At 44.1% G+C, this 22,571-nt stretch overlaps 1 protein-coding gene across 6 annotated transcripts in view; it reads right to left on the reverse strand.

Moving 5' to 3' along the window:
• tdp1 (tyrosyl-DNA phosphodiesterase 1) overlaps positions 1-22,571 on the reverse strand; it is a 135,142-nt gene that overhangs the window by 9,761 nt on the left and 102,810 nt on the right. For all 6 annotated transcript variants that reach the window (XM_059648971.1, XM_059648966.1, XM_059648968.1 and 3 more), the window contains one exon: positions 10,768-10,882. In XM_059648971.1, coding sequence (XP_059504954.1) covers positions 10,768-10,882 — 115 coding nt within the window. The remainder of the gene's footprint in view (positions 1-10,767; positions 10,883-22,571) is intronic.

Raw genomic sequence — 22,571 nt, forward strand, 5'->3', positions numbered from 1 at the left:
CAGAAGGGCAGAAAGACTGATGTTTCGGCCCTAGACCCTGTAACTCTGCGTTTTCCATGGCTTAACCACCTAATCTACACATCCCTGGACACTATGGGCAATTTAGCATGGCCAATCCACCCAACCTGCACATCTTTGGACTGTGGGAGGAAACCCATACAGATCCGGCCTGAGGCTAAATATCGAACCTGGGCCCCTGGCGCTTGGAGGCAGTTACACTAACCATTGAGCCACCGTGCCACCCTTGCTGGACCTCTTCAGTGGGCAAATGAAGTTCAAACCCATTGGTCTGGGACCTGGACACATCGAAGCTAGAACAAGTATGGACAGAGGATTTTCATCCCAGAAATAAAAGAACATTCAATGATCTTTATTATAATGAGAGTGCAGGATGGGATGGAGTGAACTAGATTCAGGTGTGCTGTCACCCGGATGTGCTGGTGAGTGGTGTGAGGAGATCAGGTTGGGCAGGAAGGGGTACGCTGATAGCAGGAAGGGATGGGTCATTCTCAGATGATCTCAGAATCCCTACAGTGTGAAAACGGGCCCTTAGGCCCAATGAGTCCACACCGACTCTGACAGCATCCCACTCAGACATATTCCTCCTATAACCCAACTAAGCTGCACATCCCTGAACACTACAGGCAATTTAGCATGGCCGATCCACCTAGCCTGCACATCTCTGGACTGTAGGAGGAAACTGGAGCACCCGGAGGCACAGGGAGAATGCGCGAACTCCACACAGACAGTTATCCGAACCTGGAATCGAAGCCGGGTCCCTGGCGCTGTGAAGCAGCAGTGCTAACCGCTGAGCCACCGTGCCGCCCCTATTGTGAGGATCCATTGGAACTCGGGGTAATGTGTCAGAGTGGGAGTGAAATGAGACAATAGCTGAATTCACAGGTCAGAGGATTAGTGATTTTGAAAGGAAATTGGGCAGGCACGTGAAGGAAATAAAGTTGCAGGGTGACGCGACCGAGTGGGGGAATGGGTTAACTGAATTACTGTACACAGAGAGAGGAGGAACTGAATGGTTTGTAATGGCTCTAACAGGGACATCTCTGCTCGGTGGTCCCCTCTCCCTCTTAATCACAGTCAACAGCAAAAATCAGTCCAACAAATCACTATTCCAGACAGTGCCTAAATGTGGCCAAGTCCATCAAAGCTTGTGCATTTAGCTTTTCATTCATTAATTGTTGTAATTATTGGAAGAGAAGTATAACTCCTTTGTCATTTAGTGCATGAACAGGCTATTAGGAAGCATCACCAGACAACTGCTGCCAGCGTTGCCTCCTTTATCTATGTTAAACGCCATTCCTGAGCGATGATTTGATTCGATTTTCCAAATTAGATGCTGACCTCGGTGTTAACCCGAGCTCGTGGGGGAAGACAAGGCCTGTGGAGGGAAGGGGAGCAGGTAAAACAGAGCAGAGTACATTCTCCCCTCATCTTTCCTTCTCAGGTGGACGGTAACTTTAAAAAGGAGAAGGACAGACAGTGAAGTTAGGAGGATGGTAGGGGTGTTGGACACAGGGGTGCATGAGGTGGGGGAGGGATTGGGAGAGAGGGAGGAAGACATGAAGCGAAATCGAGACAGAGACAGGGAGAAAAGGGAAGGGGGTGAGAGAGGAGAGTCAGGTCTGAGTGAGTGAAAGTGAAGGAAATGTGGAGAGGTATGAGGTATGTGGTATGTCTTTTAAAGAAATTCTTAAATGGTATTGTTGGCAAAAACCTGTATTTGTTGCCTGTTCCTAACTGCCCCTTGAAAAGAGTAGCGTGCTCAGTCATTTCAGAGGGTAGTTTAGAGTCAACCACATTGCCGTGGGTCTGGAGTCACATGTAGGCTAGGCTGGGTAATTTTGGTATATTTCCTTCCCTAAACAACACCAGTGAACCAGATGGGTTTTTATGACATAATCATCCAATATACTGCTGATGCTTGAAATCAGAAATGAAAACACAAGTTGCTGGAAAAGCTCAGCAGGCCTGACAGCATCTGTGCAGAGAAACCGGGGTTAACGTTTCGGGTCCAGTGACCCTTCTTCAGAACTGAGAGAGTTGGATTTTTAAGCAGGGTTTTTAAAAGTATGAAAAGTATGATGAAAGGTGTGTGAGTTTGGATTCTGAATTAGTGTCAAGTAGGTTTTGCTCTGGGAGTATGGGAGGACTTAATAACTAACTCGTCAGTATTTCTAGAGCTGTGGCTCTATACCCAGTACGTGTCAGAGAGCAGCTGACTGGGGTCCTCCTGGAGTGATGTGAGTTTGTTTGTATTGTGAGAGTATTATGATTGGACAGCTAACACTGAAAGGCATTAACTTGCTTTTGGTTGAGAAGAATCAAGAAGTGCGTTTTGCTTTAAAAAATGAAGCCAATGTATTGGAAAGCCTTTAGAAATCACAGAATCCCTACAGTGTGAAAGCAGGCCATTCAGCCGATCAAATCCACATCGACCCTCTCAACAGCATCCCACCCAGATCCAATCCGCTACCCTATAATCATTTTGGTGATAGTGACCATAACTGCCTCACATTCTACATAGCTATGGAGAAGGAGAGGATTAGGCAAAATGGGAGGATATTTAATTGGGGAAGAGGAAACTATGATGCGATTAGACATGAGTTAGGAAGCATGGACTGGGAGCAGTTGTTCCATGGTAAGGGCACTTTAGACATGTGGAGACTGTTTAAGGAACAGTTGTTGCGAGTGATGAGTAAATTCCCTCTGAGACAGGCAAGAAGGGGTAAGATAAAGGAACCTTGGATGACGAGAGCGGTGGAGCTTCTTGTGAAAAGGAAGAAGGTAGCTTACATAAGGTGGAGGAAGCTAGGGTCAAGTTCAGCTAGAGAGGATTACACGCAGGCAAGGAAGGAGCTCAAAAATGGTCTGAGGAGAGCCAGGAGGGGGCACGAGAAAGGCTTGGCAGAACGAATTAGGGAAAACACAAAGGCATTTTACACTTATGTGAGGAATAAGAGAATGGTCAAAGAAAGTTTAGGGCCGATCAGGGATAGCATAGGGAGCTTGTGTGTGGAGTCTGAGGAGGTAGGGGAAGCCCTAAATGAGTTTTTTGCTTCTGTCTTTACGAAAGAAACAAACTTCGTAGTGAATGAAACCTTTGAAGAGTAGGTGTGCATGTTGGAATGGATAGAGATAGAGGAACCTGATGTGCTGAAAATTTTGTCAAACATTAAGATTGACAAGTCACCGGGCCCGGACCAGATTTGTCCTCAGCTGCTTTGGGAAGCGAGAAATGCAATTGCTTCGCCACTTGCGAAGATCTTTGCATCCTTGCTCTCCACTGGAGTCGTACCTGAGGACTGGAGAGAGGCAAATGTAATTCCTCTCTTCAAGAAAGGAAATAGGGAAATCCCCGGCAATTACAGACCAGTAAGTCTCACGTCTGTCGTCTGCAAGGTGTTAGAAAGGATTCTGAGGGATAGGATTATGACCATGAGCAAGAGCATGGCTTGATCAAATGCAGTCAACATGGCTTTGTGAGGGGCAGGTCATGCCTCACAAACCTGATGGGCTGAGAGGTGGCAGATGGAGTTCAACCTGGATAAATGCGAGGTGATGCATTTTGGAAGGTCGAATTTGAAAGCTGAGTACAGAATTAAGGATAGGATTCTTGGCAGTGTGGAGGAACAGAGGGATCTTGGTGTGCAGATACATAGATCCCTTAAAATGGCCACCCAAGTGGACAGGGTTGTTAAGAAAGCATATGGTGTTTTGGCTTTCATTAACAGGGGGATTGAGTTTAAGAGTCGTGAGATCTTGTTGCAGCTCTATAAAACTTTGGTTAGACCGCACTTGGAATACTGCGTCCAGTTCTGGTCGCCCTATTATAGGAAAGATGTGGATGCTTTGGAGAGGGTTCAGAGGAGGTTTACCAGGATGCTGCCTGGACTGGAGGGCTTATCTTATGAAGAGAGGTTGACTGAGCTCGTTCTCTTTTCATTGGAGAAAGGGAGGAAGAGAGGGGACCTAACTGAGGTATACAAGATAATGAGAGGCATAGATAGAGTTGATAGCCAGAGACTATTTCCCAGGGCAGAAATGGCTAGCACGAGGGGTCATAGTTTTAAGCTGGTTGGAGGAAAGTATAGAGGGGATGTCAGAGGCGCGTTCTTTACACAGAGAGTTGTGAGAGCATGGAATGCATTGCCAGCAGCAGTTGTGGAAGCAAGGTCATTGGGGTCATTTAAGAGACTGCTGGACATGCATATGGTCACAGAAATTTGAGGGTGCATACATGAGGATCAATGGTCGGCACAACATTGTGGGCTGAAGGGCCTGTTCTGTGCTGTACTGTTCTATGTTCTATGTTCTATAATCCTGCGTATCCCATGGATAATCCACTTAGTCTACACGTCCCCAGGCACTACTGACAATTCAGCATGGCCAATCCACCCTAACCTGGACATATTTGGACTGTGGGAGGAAACAGGAGCACCCAAAGGAAACGCACACGGACATAATCGCCTCACAGACAATTGGCTGAGGATGGAATTGAACCCAGGTCTCTGGCACTATGAAGCAGCAGTGCTAACCACTAAGCCACCATACCACCCAAGGTTTCAGCTCACAGAAGAGCAGATTGTGTGAGACACAAGAACAGTTTCTCCTGGAGAAAGGAATTCAGAGCACTTTGGGAATAGATACCTCAAAATAAGCGTTTTAATTTGAAAATTGCAGATCAGAAATACTCAGTTAAAACCCTGAAGAGGTCATTTGAAGCTAAGAAAAATTAAGCTCGATTATGTGAATAATCAAGAAAAACACTATCAAACTCTCAAGGCTGGGAATTGAACAAAACATTCAAGTCAAATTTACGGATGAGGCTGAGAAGGGAATTCTCTTTCTCTCTGGTATCTGAATACTATCAAGTAATGGTGTGAGGAATAGATGGGATTTTGTTTTGCTGTGTATGTCGAAATCTTCAAATCATACGGTGCATAAATAGCTTGGTCTGTTTTATTTCACTTTCATTTCTTTTTTGTAATAAATATTGCTAAAATAAAACCTGTAGCGATGTTCACAAACGTTTAAGTGAAAGTGTTGAACAAAAATGATCTATCGAGTCAGATTTCAGCTTGGCTCTGACTTACCTGGTAGTAACATCAGCTGAGATCATAATGAAAGGTAGACTATAAAGTACAGCTTTGGGGAGCCCCTGTTACAGACAGAACATCAAAACAGTAGAGTGTGTATGTTTACCAATGGGAAGCATCATTTTGTGAAGAAAGACTGGGAAAAAAGAATGGGAGGAGGCCAGTCTGCCCCTTGATCCTGTTCCACCATGAACAGAAATCATGGCTAATCTCTGACCTAACTCTATATGGTATATCCTCCCAACCAAATCCCTTAATATCTCTGCCTCACAAAAATCTATCGATCTGAAATTAAAAATGATGAATTCACTGCACCTACTGCTGAGCGTCCCACTCTTGTAAATTGGCCTGTCAAATTAACTCTGCTTCTCTCCAGCGATGCAACAATAACATATCAAATGTTTCCAGAACTCTCTGCTTTCATCTCAGATCCCCTGCAGCCTCATTATTCTGCTTTTTGGTCACCATCTGATTATTATCACATTGCTGTTTGTGGGATCTTGCTGTGCTTGACTTGAGGCTTGCATTTTAACAGTGTTTCTGCTTCTAAAAGTACTTGGCTGTGAAAGTGCTATATAAATGCAAGTTGCTCTCCTCACACTAGCATAGACAGGGAAAACTAAAACATGACCACCAACCAAGAAATCTCACCTCCAAGTGAATGTACGCGAGAGAAGTAATTATGTCAATGGAAATGAAAACATATCACTGTTTGGAATTTTTTTTGTTATAAATGCTGAGGATTAAATAACAAATCCGAGAAATATCAAAAGGGCAATGTGAACAGCTGTGTGATGACTAAAGGTATCATTCGTAAATAGAACTGAGCAGTTGTTCTCTTGAAAAAGCTGGAGGGTAGAGGTCATGGGCATAGAGTCAGATTACTTTGCTTGGATGTGGACCTGGAGGTCTCATCACATGGCCTGCTGCCCCTGAGGTCCCTGCCCCCAAACCCCTGCCCATTGGTCACCCAAATCTCCAATTCCTGTTCACGTACTTCCTTCTCACAGCTGGTAAACTTTTCCCAGGTGACAGGAAGATTCTACACTGTTGGCCAAACAGTCAATTTTTCCCAGGTGTGTCTGATAAATTTCTAACTAAGAAACAGAGACATTTGAGGATTTTTTTTAAAAGACACTGATTCAGATGTCCCTCAGATTTCACTCCTAGGGGTTCGTGACTTGATTCCTTGAGTATTAACGACTCTCAAAACTTATAGACTAAGTAGTCTTCGTATCTCAACTCCAAACTTGTCCTCAACTGGCTAAACTCAGATGGGCTGACCCAGTCTCTAGCCTCTCTCTTATTGATGCCTGAATTTAGAGACTTGCAGTAACCAGAGCAATATGACAGGGATCAGGGCAGGAAGGTTTAAGGAACTCATCCTGTTCTAGGAAGAGGCCAAGTGTCTCCCTTGAGCCTGTTTCTCCATTCAATGAGCTTATGAATGATCTGTAACCAACCTTTGTATTCCCACTTCTGCCATACATTCCTGAATACTTCTGGAGTTCTCCCCTGGTCAGTGTTTATTCCTCAAACAAAGTCACAAAAAAGAAAATACAGTGCCTAGACAATTACCTCACTGTCGCTAGTAGGATCTCTTTGCTCTCAAAATAGCACCGCAAACACCAGCTACATTTTACATAGCATTTACTTTGGCTGCAGTGCAATTTGGGACACCTTGAGGTCAGGAAGGCATAAGACCATGATAAATAGGAGCAGGAGGAGGCCATCTGACCCATCGAGCCTACTCTGCCATCTAAAAAAATGATGGCTGATCTTTTTGTGGCCTCAACCCCACTTACCCGCCCACTCACCATAACCCTTTTAACTCCTTTACTGTTCAAAAATCTATCTGTCCTTACCTTAAAAACATTCAGCGAGGTAGCCTCAATAGCTTCACTGGGCAGGGAATTTCACAGACTCACAACCCTTTGGGTGAAGAAGTTCCTCCCCAACTCAGTCCTAAAACAGCTCCCCCTTATTTTGAGGCTATATCCTCTTGTTCTAGTTTCACCCACCAATGGAAACAACCTCCCTGCTTCCATCTTAGAACTTAAGAACATAAGAACATAAGAACTAGAAGCAGGAGTAGGCCATCCGGCCCCTTGAGCTTGCCCCGCCATTAAATAAGATCATAGCGATCCTTTTGAGACTCAGCTCCACTTACTTGCCTGCACACCAGAACCCTTAATTCCGTTCCCGTTCAAAAATTTATCTAGCCTTGCCTTAAAAACATTCAGTGAGGTAGCTTCAACCGCTTCATTGGGCAGGGAATTCCACAGATTCACAGCCCTTTGGGTGAAGAAGTTCCTCCTGACCTCAGTCCTACATCTGCTTCCCTTTATTTTGAGGCTATGCTATCTTATCTTTTTCCTTCATAATTTTATATGTTTCTATAAGATCCCTCCTCAGACTTCTTAATTCCAATGAGTATAGTTGCCTGTCTACTCAATCTGTCCTCATAAGCAAACTCTCTAAACTCTGGAATCAACGTAGTGACCCTCCTCTGCACCCCCTCCAGTGCCAATATACCCTTTCTCAAGTAAGGAGACCAAATCTGTACACAGTGCTCCAGGTTTGGCCTCACCAGCACCCTGTGTGGGCACTGTTAGCAAGCGAAGCATTTATTGTTGTGCAAAGGATTTGGGACCCTGGAGCAATAGTGAAGTGATGTCAGGGAGCTGCTCCTCACTGGGCATAAATAGCACAGTAGAGTTAGGCAGGAAAGAGAGAGAGAGAGAGAGAGAGAAATATACAGAGATTTAAGCAGAAGTTTATGGAATAGTCTTTCAACAATGTATTGTAGAATTTAATCTATATTTGCAATAAAAATGTTATAAAAGAAGTCCAAGGCTGAAGTCAGGCCTTGCCTAAATGAGTACTTTGCATCGGTTTTCACCTTGGAAAAGGATATGGGTGATGTGGAGCATGCTAATGTGCCAGAGCATTTTGATATCAAGAAAGAAGTGGTGTTGGATCTTTTGAAGAGCATTAATGTGGATAAGTCCCATGGCCTGATGATATCTACCTCGGTTATTGAGAGAAGCAAGAGAGGAGATTGTTGGGGCCTTGACCAAGATCTTTGTATCATTGCTAGTCACTAGTGAGGTCCTAGAGGACTGGCATGTAGCTAAAGTTGTTCCTCTGTTCAAGAATGGAAATAGGGATAATCCAGGAAACTACAGACCAGTGAGTCTGACATCGGTGGTTGGGAAGCTATTGGAGGGAATTCTTAGGGATAGGATTTACGCACATTTCAGACATTACAGAGCATTTGGAACTAATTAGAAATAGTCAACATGGCTTTGTACAGGGCTGGTCATGTCTTAGTAACTTGAGTGAATTTTTCAAGGAGGTGATGAAGATGATTGATAACAGTGGATGTTGTTTACATAGATTTTAGTAAGGCTTTCAACAAGGTCCCTAATGATAGGTCCATCCAGAAAACTAAGATGCATGAGGTTCACAGTGACTTGGGCCCGTAGATTCAGAATTGGCTTGCCCATAGAAGACAGAGGGTAATGGTGGAAGAGTGCTTTTCAGGCTGGAAGTCCGTGACTATTGGTGTTCCGCAGGGATCCGTAATGGGATCTCTGCTGTTTGCGATTTATATAAATGGCTTAGATGAAAATGTAGATGGTTGGGTTAGTAATGTAGATCGGTGGAGTTGTGGATAGTGTAAAAGGGTGTCAAAGGATATAGCAGGATATAGATCCGTTGCAGGAATGGGTGGAGAAATGGCAGATGAAGTTTAATCCAGGTTAAGCGTGAGGTGCTACACTTTGGAGATCAAATGTTAAGGAAAAGCATACAGTTAATGGCAGGATGGGGAGAAAGCAGGAGAGTGGGGTTGAGAAACTTATCAGCCATGATTGAATAGTGAAGCAGACTTGATGGGCTGAACGGCTTAATTCTGCTCCTCTGTTTTACAGAATTATGGACTCTGAACAGCATTGATGTACAGCAGGGTCTTGGGGTTCAAGTCCAGTATTCAGTTCTGGTCACCCCAGTACAGGAAGGATGTGGAGGTTTTGGAGAGGGTACAGAAAAGGTTTAGCAGAATGCTGCCTGGATTAGAGGGTATGAGCTATAAGAAGAGGCTGGAAAAACTTGGGTTGTTTTCTCTGGGGCAGCAGAGGCTGAGGGGAGACTTGACAGAAGTCTATAAAACTATGAGATGCACAGATAGGATTGATGGTCAGAATCTTTTCCCCCCCCCCAGAGTTGAAATGTCTAAAATTAGGGGCATGCATTTAAGGTTAGAGGGGAAGTGTCCAAAGGAGACATAAGTGGTAGGAGTCTGGAACGCACTGCCTGGGGTGGAGGTGGAGGCAGATACAAAAGGGGCAATTAAGGGGCTTTTAGATAAGCACATGAAAATGCAAGGAATGGAGGGATATGGACCAAGGGCAGGCAGAAGGGATTGGTTTCATTTGGCAGCATGTTTGGCACAGCCCATTCCTGCGCTGTACAGTTCCACGTTTTGTGTCCTCCTTAACCTATTTTTTTCGATCCAAAACTCACGAATGCTAAGCCATGTGACAAAGGATTTACTGCCCACCCCTAGGTGCCCTTGAAAGGAACTGTTGGGCCACTTTCTTTCAATGACACAGTCTACGTCTACGGTGCCCCATACTGTGATCAGGGAGAGAGTTCCAGGATTTTTACCTGACAAAGGATTCAAGTCAGGATGATGCGTAGCTTGAAGGGGATCAAAGATCTTTCCTTTATATCTTTTGCCTTCTCTTCTGATATTATGTATGTTCACCATTGTTACCCAGGTCCAGACTGACCAGACCACAAACAGGGATGTAGGGAGTCTGGCAGCAAGGCATCGCCTAAGAAGATCTGCTAACTGTACTCAAGCTCAAAATTTGTTTGCAAACAAAAAGCTGCACCAAAAATAACAGAAGACGAAGAGGAGGCGATTGTTAAATGTTTAGATATATCAAGAAAGATTTTTAAAAATTATGCTCTGACTGTGAAGAATTGAATAAGCAAATGACAGCTCTTAAAACCTCCTTTGATGCTGAATATCCATTAGGCTGAGGTGTATGATGTGAAGAATGTTTAGCATCAGTTGGAATACATTATTAATTCATTAATTTCCTCTGTATATTAACAGGCCTTGCAGTCAAATTATATCACATAAACTGACAGCACTCAGATTGAAATCACACTGAAACCCTTTGACCATTACAGAATTTGTATTTTTCGATACAATAATGAGTGAAGATATTGCTCATCATCAACACTGGTTGCATTCTATGTTCAACATCAAAAAGAAATTACACTAAGATTTTGGAGTGAGAAAGGCCATTAACAGACTCTGAGCTGCAGGTACAAGGGAGCTCTGAAGTTTGAGCATTCATTTTATGATGGGCCAAAGGGCCTTTTTCCTTGCTGTAGATCTCTAAGGCCCTTTCCATGGCTCGAGCACAGAAATTAAAGCTGGCACGCTAGTAATGGAGTACTTGAACTAAGGTTTTCTGACTCAGATATAGGGACACTACCACTATGTCACAAGAGCCCTTTAGAAAGTCCGATGTGCAGCATCTACCCTTAATCAACTCTGGAGCTGTTTTACTGACCCTTATAGGCATCGATATTTTGAACACTGAACGTGAAGTCACAGCCATCTATCACCTACCTCTGTTACCGTAGTGTTCTGGAGGAAGGTCATACGGGACAGGGAACGACATCTCTGACATCTTACTGTCTGGTAATTGATGTTGGCACACTGAAAATCGGCCAGTTTCAATCCCCTGGTGATCAAAAGAAAGAGTATGTGGCAGGTGATAGCAGGCAATGTATATATCATGGCACTACTGATCTAGATGCAGTCCACCATCATCAGCCCTTCCCTGCAAACATTCCAACCCTTCTTGTAGTTCCATCATTCATTTTCCACACATCTGGAGATAAAAGGCACAGCCAGGAATAAAATAATGAAGTTATTCTGACAATATTTGCTTAGATAGATACAAAATACAAAAGAAAACGCTGGAAAACATTCAGCAGGTCAGACAGAACCCAGGAAAGAGAACAACAGATTTAATTGGTAGGATTTTTATTTTGAGGGTGTGATATAAGCTGTGTGATATTTCTTTTTAGTATTGTATATTTTGAGCTGGGTTAGCAACATGTAAGAGTCTAACATTAACAACTGACTTAGAATTATTTCTGTAGCCATGGCGATTTATTATAAGCCAGTTCGTGAGAGCTATTTTGACAGCACTAATGGGTTTCTGTCTACATTGGATATTTCATGGCTTAGCAAGGTAACTATTATGCTTTAAGTTATATTAGAAATGTCTAAACTTAGGACTTTTTTAACCTTAGGGGAATCAACCACAGCTTAGAGTGAAAATCATGTATTTTATTCACATATCCCCTAACCCTGTGAGCCACTGATTATGAAACATTTACCAGTTTCTACTTTAAATACTACAGTGCTCTATGGAATTTCAAAGATTCAGCACTCACACATTAAAAATATTTCTCCTCGTCTTGGCCCTAAATGACATCCACCTCATTTTTAAATTGAGTCATTTACTTCTAGACTTTTCAACCATGGCAAACATCTTACCTGTGTACTCCCTTAAGATTTTATATATTCCAATGAGATAATCTCTCATTCTTCAAAACTCTAGAGAATACAAGCCCAGTTTACACAATTTCTCTTATCAGGACAATCCTGCCATCTCAGGAACAAGTCTGGTAAACCTTCATTGAACTCCCTCATTGGCAATAATGTCTTTTCTCAGATAAGGAGGCCAAAACTGCACACAGTACTCCAGGTGCAGTCTAAACAAGCCCCTGACAGTTGACATAACAAGGTGGAGAGCTGGATGAATACAGCGGCCAAGCAGCATCAGAGGAGCAAGAAAGCTGACGTTTCGGGCCTAGACCCTTCTGCAAGATTCTCTGCTCCTGTCGCATGCTAGCGTTCAGTGACCTATTACCAAAGACATAGAAACACAGAATATAGCAGCAGGGGTATGCAATTTAGCCCTGAGCTTACTTCTATTCAATATTACCAAGTTACCTGAGTATTCAACTCAGTATCCTGTTTCTGCTTTCTCTCTATATCCTTCCTCAAATAAGGAGACCAAAACTGCACACAACATTCCATGTGTGCTCTCACCAACGCCTTGTACAGTTGTAGCAAGACATTCCTGGTCCTGCACTCAGATCTTCTCATTATGAAGGACAACATATCATTTGACTTTGTTACCACCTGCTTGCCTGCATACTTACCTTCAGTGACTGGTGTACAAGGACACCCAGGTCCTGCCCCACACTCCTCGTTTCCAGTTTGTAGCCAGACATTAACTGTCTGTCTGGTTTTGCTACCAAAGTGGATAACCTCACATTTATCCACATTGTATGGCATATACCACGTATTTTCCCACTTACTTGTCCACACCTACACTGTCCAATTTCTCACCATTTAGGAAAGACACCACACATCTGTCCTTCTTACCAGGTGAACAGCCTTACATTTTGACACATTATATTGTCTGCCATGTGCTTGCATAATCACTAAGTTCTTCCTGTAACTCCATAACATTTTTCTAACAACACACAATTAAGCTTGCTTATGAAAATTTAGGAATATTACATTTGGTCCCATGCCCAAACATTGATATGCATTATGAACGGATGAGGCCCAAGTACTGATCCTTGTGGTACCCCACTAGTCGCAGACTGCCAATACAACAATGAGCCATTTATTCTTATTCTCTGATAACAGCAGGCCTAGCCCGAAACTTCAGCTTTCCTGCTCCTAAGGTGCTGCTTGGCCTGCTGTGTTCATCCAGCTCCACACCTAGTTATCTTGGATTCTCCAGCATCTGCAGTTCCTACTGTCTCTATGCTTATTCTCTGTTTTCTTCTGTTAGTCAACCCTTAATCCATGCCAGCACATTACCTCCTAGACCATGTGCTTTAGTTTTTCTAACCAGCCTCCTGTGATGGAAATTTATCAATAGCCGCCTGAAAATTCACATATGCCACATCCATTGATCCATTGATTTCCTTTCATCAATTTAGTTCATAACTTCCTCAGAAAACTCCTCCAAGTATTTTTAATGTGCAAATCCATGCTAACTATGTCCAATTCGATCATTATTTAACCAGATGTCTATTATTACAGGCTTTATGATAGATCCTAGTGTTTTCCCTATTACTGATGCAAGGCTGACAGGTTTGCAATTCTCTGTTCAAACTTCCCTTGCTCCTTTCTTAAATAGTGGGATCACTTTTGAAAGCTACCAATCTGTGGGGATCATTCCAGAATCGATGTAAGTTTGGAAGTTGATCACCAATACATAACTATGTCTAAAGCCACCTTTAATACACCCTGGGATGTAGACTATCAGGTCCTGGGGACTTTTAGTAACTTTCAGGCCCATTAGTTTCTCCAGAATAACCTTCTTGCTAATATCAATTTCCCTCAACTCCTCATTTTCCCTCGTCATTTGTATCTTCCTCAGTGAAAACAAAGTAATCATTTAGCTCCTCTGCCATTTCTCTATTCCCCACAGTAAATTCTCCTCACCCAAATTCACTTTAACCAAATGTTTCCCTTTGACGTACTTGCTGAAGCTTTTACAATGCACGTATATCTATTTTTGATAGATTACATTTGGATTCTATTTCATTCATCAGCAGTTTCTTGATCCTCCTTTGCTGTATTCAAAATTTTCCCAGTTCTCAGATTTACTACTATCTCTGGCCACATTATGAGCCCTTTCTTTTAATCTTAAACAATTGTGAACTTCCTTTGTCAACTACAGTTAACTGACCTTTTTGAGCGTTTGCCCCATGAAGGAATTTATAGCTGCTGTCAGCAATATAACAGTTCTTTAAATGCTCTCCATTGCATACGTACAGTCATGCCTTATAATGTATTATCTCCCATCTGACTCAATCAACTGGTGTCTCACGCTTTCATAATTTCCCTTCGTCAAATTAAACACCCTAGCTCCAGATTAAACTGCCTCACTTTCAAACATTATACAAAATTCTACCATCTTGGGGTCACTTATTCTAAAAGATTCTTTTACAATAATATGATTAGTTAGGCTTTTTCAATTACACAATGCTAGATCCAAAATAGCCTGTCCTTTAATTGGCTTCACATGCTGTTATAAAAAGTTATCTCACAGTCACTCCAGAAATTTGTCACTTATAGGTTTAGTCCTCAATTGGTTTACCCAATCTACATGCAAATTAAAATGACCCATTTTGGCATATGTTGCAAATACCGCAAGCTTCTCTCACTTTCAGATTATACCATGCCCCAGACTACCATTCCTTTTTGATGACCTTGAGATAACTCCAACCAATGTCTGCATCCTCTGCTGTTTCTTAGCTGCAACCAAACAGATTCAATCAAGCATTGTTGTCTGATCTGAGACCATCCTTTACTAATATACTGATCCTATTATCGGTGCAAGTCTACCTCCTTCCCCTTTCTTTTGATTAGATTCCCTACAGTGTTGAAACAAGCCCTTCGGCCCAACAAGTCCACACTGCCCCCAAAGCATCCCACCCAGACCCATCCCCCTATAACCCACACACCCCTGAACACTACAGGCAATTTAGCATGGCCGATCCACCCAGCCTGCACATCTTTGGACTGTGGGAGGAAACCAGAGCACCCGGTGGAAACCCACACAGACACGGGGAGAATGTGCAACTCCACACAGACAGTCACCCGAGGCTGGAACTGAACCCAGGTCCCTCGCGCTGTGAGGCTGCAGTGCTAACCACTGAGCCACCGTGTCGCCCTTTTCATCTGTCCTTCCTAAATGTCAAATATCCCTGAACATTCAGCACCTGGTTCTGATCACAATTTTCAAACAGTTTCCTCTGGTTCTTGATTCCCCCATAAGAGGAAATATCCCATCGGCCCTCGTCCGTAAAGTCCCCTCACTATCTGACACGCTTGAATAGGATCGCCTCTCGTTCTCTTTAATCTCATTAGCTATGGAGCCAAACTGCTCAACATTCTCTCATAAAACAAAGCCTTCATCCCTGGAATTAGCTGAGTGAACAATCCAACTGCACTATCCAAATCTCTCTCTTAAATTTGGAGACTAACGCTGTACACACTGTTCTGGGTGTGGTCTCACCAATGATCCATATGACTGTAGCACGATTACCCAACTTCTATATTCCACTCCCACACTGGGACAATGGCTGACGTCCCCAAGAGCAGACAGTCCCTGATGTCAAGATTATTTCTAGGTCCTGATCTGAATGGTGAGACACGTCCATTGTGATTTGTTGTTGGTTTTGTCAATTAGTGATCGGGGGCATGGCTCACCATGCATATCCTGTAGTTTGGGCTTCTAAATAAGAGATTCTTTTGGTCAGGATTGTGGGTAGCTAAAATCTGTAGGACATGTAACGATTCCCATTGGCGATCCTGAGCAGCTGGCCAGCCTCCTGGCTTCATCAACAAGGCACAGCCTAATTGGTGCAAACTAACTAGCAAATGGGTAGCCACAATCAGCCCTGGGCCATTAACTAGACTGTGCTGAAAGATGGATCACGACAGTGGCTCTATCTCAACAGCTACAAAATACTTGGGAGAACATCCAATCCACGGAAGGCGCCATGCAAATGCAAGTCCCTTTTTTCTGGGTGAAGATCATTTCTGAGCACTACTGAAGGCTGACTACGAGGAAATTAAACATTTAACTGCAAGCCATGAATTCATGTGGCAATATTTTAATGTCAGGACTTACTTTTTGAACATGACTTTGCTTTGAAAAGGCAGAAAACCATAATGGTAACGCTGAGGAGTGGATTAAAGCCAATCAATGAAATCCTTGCCTGATTTAGCACTCAAATATTCCTTTTCCTCATTTAACACCTCAATGTTTCAGAGCCAGGAGTGGAGAAGAGTGTTACAGAGATAGTAGGAACTGCAGATGCTGGAGAATCTGAGATAACAAGGCGTAGAGCTGGATGAACACAGCAGGCCAAGCAGCATCAGAGGAGCAGGAAGGCTGATGTTTTGGGCCTAGACCCTTCATCAGAAATGGGGGAGGGGAAGGGGATTCTGAAATAAATAGGGAGAGAGGGGGAGGCAGATAGAAGACGGATAGAAGAGAAGATAGGTGGAGAGTAGACAGACAGGTCAAAGAGGCCGGGTTGGAGCCAGTAAAGGTGAATGTCGGTGGGGAGGTAGGGAGGGGATAGGTCAGTCCAGGGAGGATGGACAGGTCAAGGGGACGGGATGAGATTAGTAGGTAGGAGATGAGGCTGGGGCTTGAGGTGGGAGGAGGGGATAGGTGGGAGGAAGAACAGGTTAGGGAGGCGGGGATGAGCTGGGCTGGTTTTGGGATGCAGTAGGGGAAGGGGAGATTTTGAAGCTGGTGAAGTCCACATTGATACCATTGGGCTGCAGGGTTCCCAAGCGGAATATGAGTTGCTGTTCCTGCAACCTTCGGGTGGCATCATTGTGGCACTGCAGGAGGACCATGATGGACATGTCGTCAGAGAAATGGGAGGGGGGAGTTGAAATGGTTTGCGACTGGGAGGTGCAGTTGTTTAGCATGAACCGAGCGGAGGTGTTCTGCAAAGCGGTCCCCAAGCCCAGTGTCCCATTTAACAATACAAAATCTCCTTCAAGAGGAACAGGGAAAAACAAGCTTCAGATCAGAACTGCAAGAAATGGTTTAATTTATCCAAATGGCTGTGCCTTTGTTTTATTCACAGCGTGAGGCTGTTTCAAAGCTATTTGAAAAAGCTATTTGAGCCTTTGATTAAAAAGCCATTCTCAAGTTCCCTATGGAGCAGGACTGGAGATTAGAGAGTACTGACATGGTACGGGAACGGTTAAGAGATTACCTTGCAGAAAAGCTGTGATACTTTCATACTGTTAAGTTCTTTCATCATCAGCTCTGGGAAGACCACCAACATGTGTCATCTTAATTTACAAAGTAAAGCCAGGTAGTCTTCCATTTCCTACTTTTGTTAAATGATTGTCCTCCAAAAATAGCCATTTTCAATCAGCCAGTGGGCTTAACCCAATGTGCTTTTAACCCACTTTGCTGGATTCAAAGTTACAGGAAGCAAAGCCCACCATCAGGATAGACTGAGATCCCAGTTTGCCCAGCATGGTTTTCTGGAGCAGTATACTAAGCGAGTCAAAATCCATTGAGGGGGAGATAGGGTGACAGCAAGGAAGTGGGGATCAGGCCACGACCAGATCTGCTCTGATCTTACTGAATGGCTGCAAGGTTGCTTCCCTTTGTGGGATAGTTTGGGGCCAGCGGGCATAAGGGGTCACATATCTAAGACAGAGATGAGTAGGAATTTCTTTTCTCAGAGGGTAGTGAATCTATGTAGTTCTTTACCACACACGGCTAGAGGGGCTAGGTCATTAAGTATATTCACAGCTGAGACAGATGGGTTTTTTAATAAGTAAGGGAATCAAGGGTTACAGGGAAAATGTAGGAAAGTGGAGTTGATGTGTAGATGTTGGTGTGTTTGCTGAGCTGGGAGGTTTGATAGCAGACGTTTCGTCCCCTTACTCGGTGACACCCTCAGTGCTGTGGGGCCTCCTGTGAAGCGCTGTTGTCTTGTGCCTGTTCGAGTTGATATAGTCTGTAGGTGCTGCTTCCGGTAGGTGCTGGTTCCGGCCGTGCATTGTAATGGTTGGTATATCGGGGCTAACTCAGTGTGTTTGTTGGTGGAGTCTGCGGATGAATGCCGAGCCTCCAAGAATTCCCAGGCCGTCCTGTGATAGTGTTGTCCCAGTTGACACTGCAGCAAGCCAGGGACAGACTTGTTGATAAGGGGGATTGAGTTTAAGAGTCGTGAGATCTTGTTGCAGCTCTATAAAACTTTGGTTAGACCGCACTTGGAATACTGCGTCCAGTTCTGGGCGCCCTATTATAGGAAAGTTGTGGATGCTTTGGAGAGGGTTCAGAGGAGGTTTACCAGGATGCTGCCTGGACTGGAGGGCTTATCTTATGAAGAGAGGTTGACTGAGCTCGGTCTCTTTTCATTGGAGAAAAGCAGGAGGAGAGGGGACCTCATTGAGGTATACAAGATAATGAGAGGCATAGATAGAGTTGATAGCCAGAGACTATTTCCCAGGGCAGAAAAGGCTAACACGAGGGGTCATAGTTTTAAGCTGGTTGGAGGAAAGTATAGAGGGGATGTCAGAGGCGGGTTCTTTACACAGAGAGTTGTGAGAGCATGGAATGCGTTGCCAGCGCAGGTGTGGAAGCAAGGTCATTGGGGTCATTTAAGAGACTGCTGGACATGCATATGGTCACAGAAATTCGAGGGTGCATACATGAGGATCAATGGTCGGCACAACATCGTGGGCTGAAGGGCCTGTTCTGTGCTGTACTGTTCTATGTTCTATGTTCTATGGAACAGTGTGCTGTGTTAAAGTGCCAGGCAACTGGAAGCTCAGGGTCTTTTTGCAAACAGAATGTAGATGTTCTGCAAAGTGGTCACCCAGTTTACGTTTTGTTTCCCCAGTGTAGAGGAGACCACATCATGAGCAGCAAATGCAGTAGAGTAGATTGTGGGAAGTGCAGATGAAGTGTTGCTTCACCTGGGGAATATGTTTGGGCCCTTGGATACTGGGGAGGGAGGGAGGAGGTAAATCAGCAGGTGTTGCATCTTAGGCGGTTGCAAGGGAAAATGCTGTGGGGTTACTGGGGGGGGGGAGCGCGGGGGTGATGTTGGGAGAGAAGGAAGACTGGATCAGGGTGTCCTGGGGTGAACAGTCCCTGCAGATGGCAGATAAGGGAGGGGAGGGGAATAAGTGTCTGGTGGTGGCGTCTTGCTGGAGGTGGCGGAAATGGCGTCTGATGATCTTCTGGATGTGGATGCTGGTGGAATGTAGGTAAGGACAAGGGGAACTCTATCGCTGTTGCGGGAGGGAAGAGAAGGGGTGAGAGCGTAAGTGCGGGAAATGGGTCGGACCTGGTTGAGGGTCCTGTTGACAATGGTGCTGGGGAATCCTTGGTTAAGGAAGAAGGTGGACATTTTGGAGGCTCCCATGTTGAAGTTGGCCTCATGGGAACATATGTGACAGAGACGGACGAATTGAGAGAATGGGATGAAGTCTTTACTGGCAGCATTTGTACTCCAGTGGTACGTCACAACATGTGTGAAGATATTTTCTATTCAAACTGTTTGGAGGTTTTGTTACACACCTCTATAGCAGGCAGGCCTTGAACCTGGTCCTCCTGATCCAGAGCTAGGGATCGTGGCTCTGCACCACAGAAGCCCATATAACATCTGAATAGGTTGATTCTAAAAATGGCAGCAAGCCATTAGGAAATGGCATTTTGGCTATTGTTTTAAGAGGATTTGTGCACAGACATACACATGTCTTAGTTCAATTCCTTTGTGAGAACATGCCTGGAGTATTGAGTGGAGTTTTGGTGCTGTTCCCCAAGGGAGGGTATAGCTGTCATAGAGGGTGTGCAGCAGAGGATCAGCAGACTGCTCCCTGGATTAGTCAGACTGTCCTATGAGGAGAGATTGAGCAGGTTGGGTCTGTATACCCTGGAGAATTAGAAGTGAAACTGTGAAGGGTTAATCAAGGGGATATAGAAAGGATGCTTCCCTGGCTGGGTGAGGTATGGTTCAGAATCAGAAACACATCTCAGAATAAGGAAAAGATCATTCATGCCCAAAATGAGGAGGAAGTTCTTCATTCAGAGGATGATAGGTCTTTGGAATTCTCTATCTCAAATGGCTTGGTAGCTCCAATGGGTTCAAGACATAGGCCAATGGATTTCTACCTACTGATGACATGAAGGGATACAGGGCTAGCATAGAAAACACCGTTTTCTATGCTAGCCCTGATCAAGCCAAGATCAAGAATGGTGGAGCACAATTTGAGGGGTTGGTTGGCCTAGTCCTGCATTCCTCTTACATTCCTCTCTCTTATTCTATTTTGAGATCATCAGTTGGCCTGACTTACTCTGAATTGACAGCTGCAATAGCTATGTTCTGTGGCTGTGTCTCTCCTTCACATTCTGTGCAAAGGCAAAAATGTTTGAGCATCAAGAGACAGCTGTTAATTTAATGAATGTTGGCCAGTGATCTCACAGCAAGTTTTTCTGTTTAGATGGTCATTGTTTATTTGTTGCACAGTCATCTCTGAGCCTTAGTGACAGTCTTTTTATTTGCTGTCGTTTTTCATCAATTTAGTTTGGAATTTAATATGTAATTTACCTGTCAGTCAGTGACAATATTTTTTCATGAGTTCTATCATTTATTATTTAATGTATGAAAGAAGCATTTTGAGATTAATGCTTTGTTTCCAAAATCTCACTCATCGTACTGCTTAAACAAGGAGCATCAGAAAACTGCAGATAGTAAGAACTGCCGATGCTGGAGTCTGAGATAACAGTGTGGAGCTGCAGGAACACAGCAGGCCAGGCAGCATCAGAGGAGGAAGAAAGCTGATGTTTCAGGTCAGGACCCTTCTTCAGAAACTGGGGAGGGGTAGGGTGCCCTGAAATAATTAGAGAGGAAGGGTGGGGCTGGGGAAGGTAGGTGGGGTTGTAATAGCGGAGTGCAGGGGATTGGTCAATGACGAAGCCTACAACCCAATGGTCTCAATGTGGACTTTGTTAGCTTAAAAATCTCCCCACTTCCGACCTCATCCCATGACCAACCCTCCTTCTCATCCCCACCTCCTTGACCTGTCCGTCTTCTCTCCCACCTCACTGACCAACCCCTACCATTGCAAACCTGCACTTACCTATCACCACCCCACCCACCTTCCTCAGCCGAACCCCTCCTCTACTTATTTCAGAACCCCCTACCCGTCCCCCATTTTTGCAATGTTCCTCCAGCTCCACATTGTGTTGTATCAGAAAACCACAGCACCTTTACTCCTGATTCCACTTTCTTGCCCTATCCCTTGATTATTTTTTAAACAATCTATTGAACTTAGTCTTACCTACATTCATGGACAGAGCTTCTACAGGTCTCTGGGTGGCGGTTCCCTACAATTTACAACACTCCAAATTAAATATCTCTTCATTAGGGACGGGCAATAAATGCTGCCTCACCAGTGATGCCCTCATCCCATGAGTGAATAAAGGACAAAGAGTTATGCTGGCATGAAATAACTTTTGGCACAAAAATTCTTCTTAAAAATCTAAAATAATGCTTTTTAGTTATAGTTCTAACAGTGATTGTACACAGAGGATGTTAACTTTAAAAACAACCTTCTAAATGTGAGCACTCATTTTACTGCTGAAGATTAAATGAGGATGAGCTCACAGTCCCCACTAGACAAATGGAAACTTATTTTTGTGATTAATGTAGCTGTCCCACCACAGGTAGCAGATTTTTGTGCTTATCTGTCAGCACAGCTCCTCTATGTGTCACTCTGAGCTGAGGTATACTGAGATGTCAGTTTGTATTGTTCCCGGTACCTGATCATTAGATGCTTTAATGTCTTCAGGAGCTAACAGCTCATGACGGAATTGTCCGATATTCTGGGAGTTATGTTCAGCCTCAGAAATGGCTTCCCTTTTATCTTGACATTAGTTGTAGACTCTATCCCAGGGGGAAAGAGTTTCTCACCATCTGTCTCATTGGGAGCACCTTCTTAAAGGACCCAAAGTGGTGATGCTGTGGAGTTCCAGGATTTGGATTTACTCGACGAAGGAACAGAGATATAGTCCCAAGTCAGGATGGTTGGGTGGGTTGGAGTTGAGTTTGCAGATGGTGGTGTATTTTGCTGCCCTTGTCCCTCTGGGTGATGAAAGTCTTGTGTTTGAGAAATGCTGTTGATGCACTGGAAATTACGCTGTTGTAGGGAGAACATGTTACCGTGGTGATGGGCTGCCAATGAAACAGGCTGTTTTGCTCCAGATGGTATCTACTCTTCAGTGTTGTTGGAGCTGCAATCCATCCAGACAAGTGGGCAGTATTCCATCACACACATCACACCTTGTCATATCTTCACAATAATGCTTTTATAGGGTCTTCTATCTCCACCAGAGACAGCAGAACACTCTATTCAGAAAGATGAAACCTCTGGCAATGCAGCATTCCCTTAGCGCTGCATTGGAAATGTCAGCTTGGATCTGTTTCAGTCTTTCATTGCCCACCTCTAATTGCTAGCAACTCAGACAGCACTGAGAGGCAATCAGCAACAAAAGCTGGCCCACATCAGAGCAAAGACAGTAGATATCCTGAAGGGTATCAGGGAATTGGCTGGGTTTTCACAACAATTGATGATAGTTTCATGGTCACCTTTCCTGAGACTAGCTTTGAATTCTGGATTTTCCCTAATTACTTAATTTTAATTTCCAGCTGCTGTGATGGGATTCGAACTTGCCTCCCCAGATCATGAATCCTTGAAATTAATCGTCCAGTGACATTGCCACAATGTCACCATCCCCCCTACTGTGTTCTAGACTCTGGACGGGCGCTTGAACC

This window comes from Stegostoma tigrinum, chromosome 10, assembly GCF_030684315.1.
Source record: "Stegostoma tigrinum isolate sSteTig4 chromosome 10, sSteTig4.hap1, whole genome shotgun sequence".
Classification (NCBI taxonomy): domain Eukaryota; kingdom Metazoa; phylum Chordata; class Chondrichthyes; order Orectolobiformes; family Stegostomatidae; genus Stegostoma; species Stegostoma tigrinum.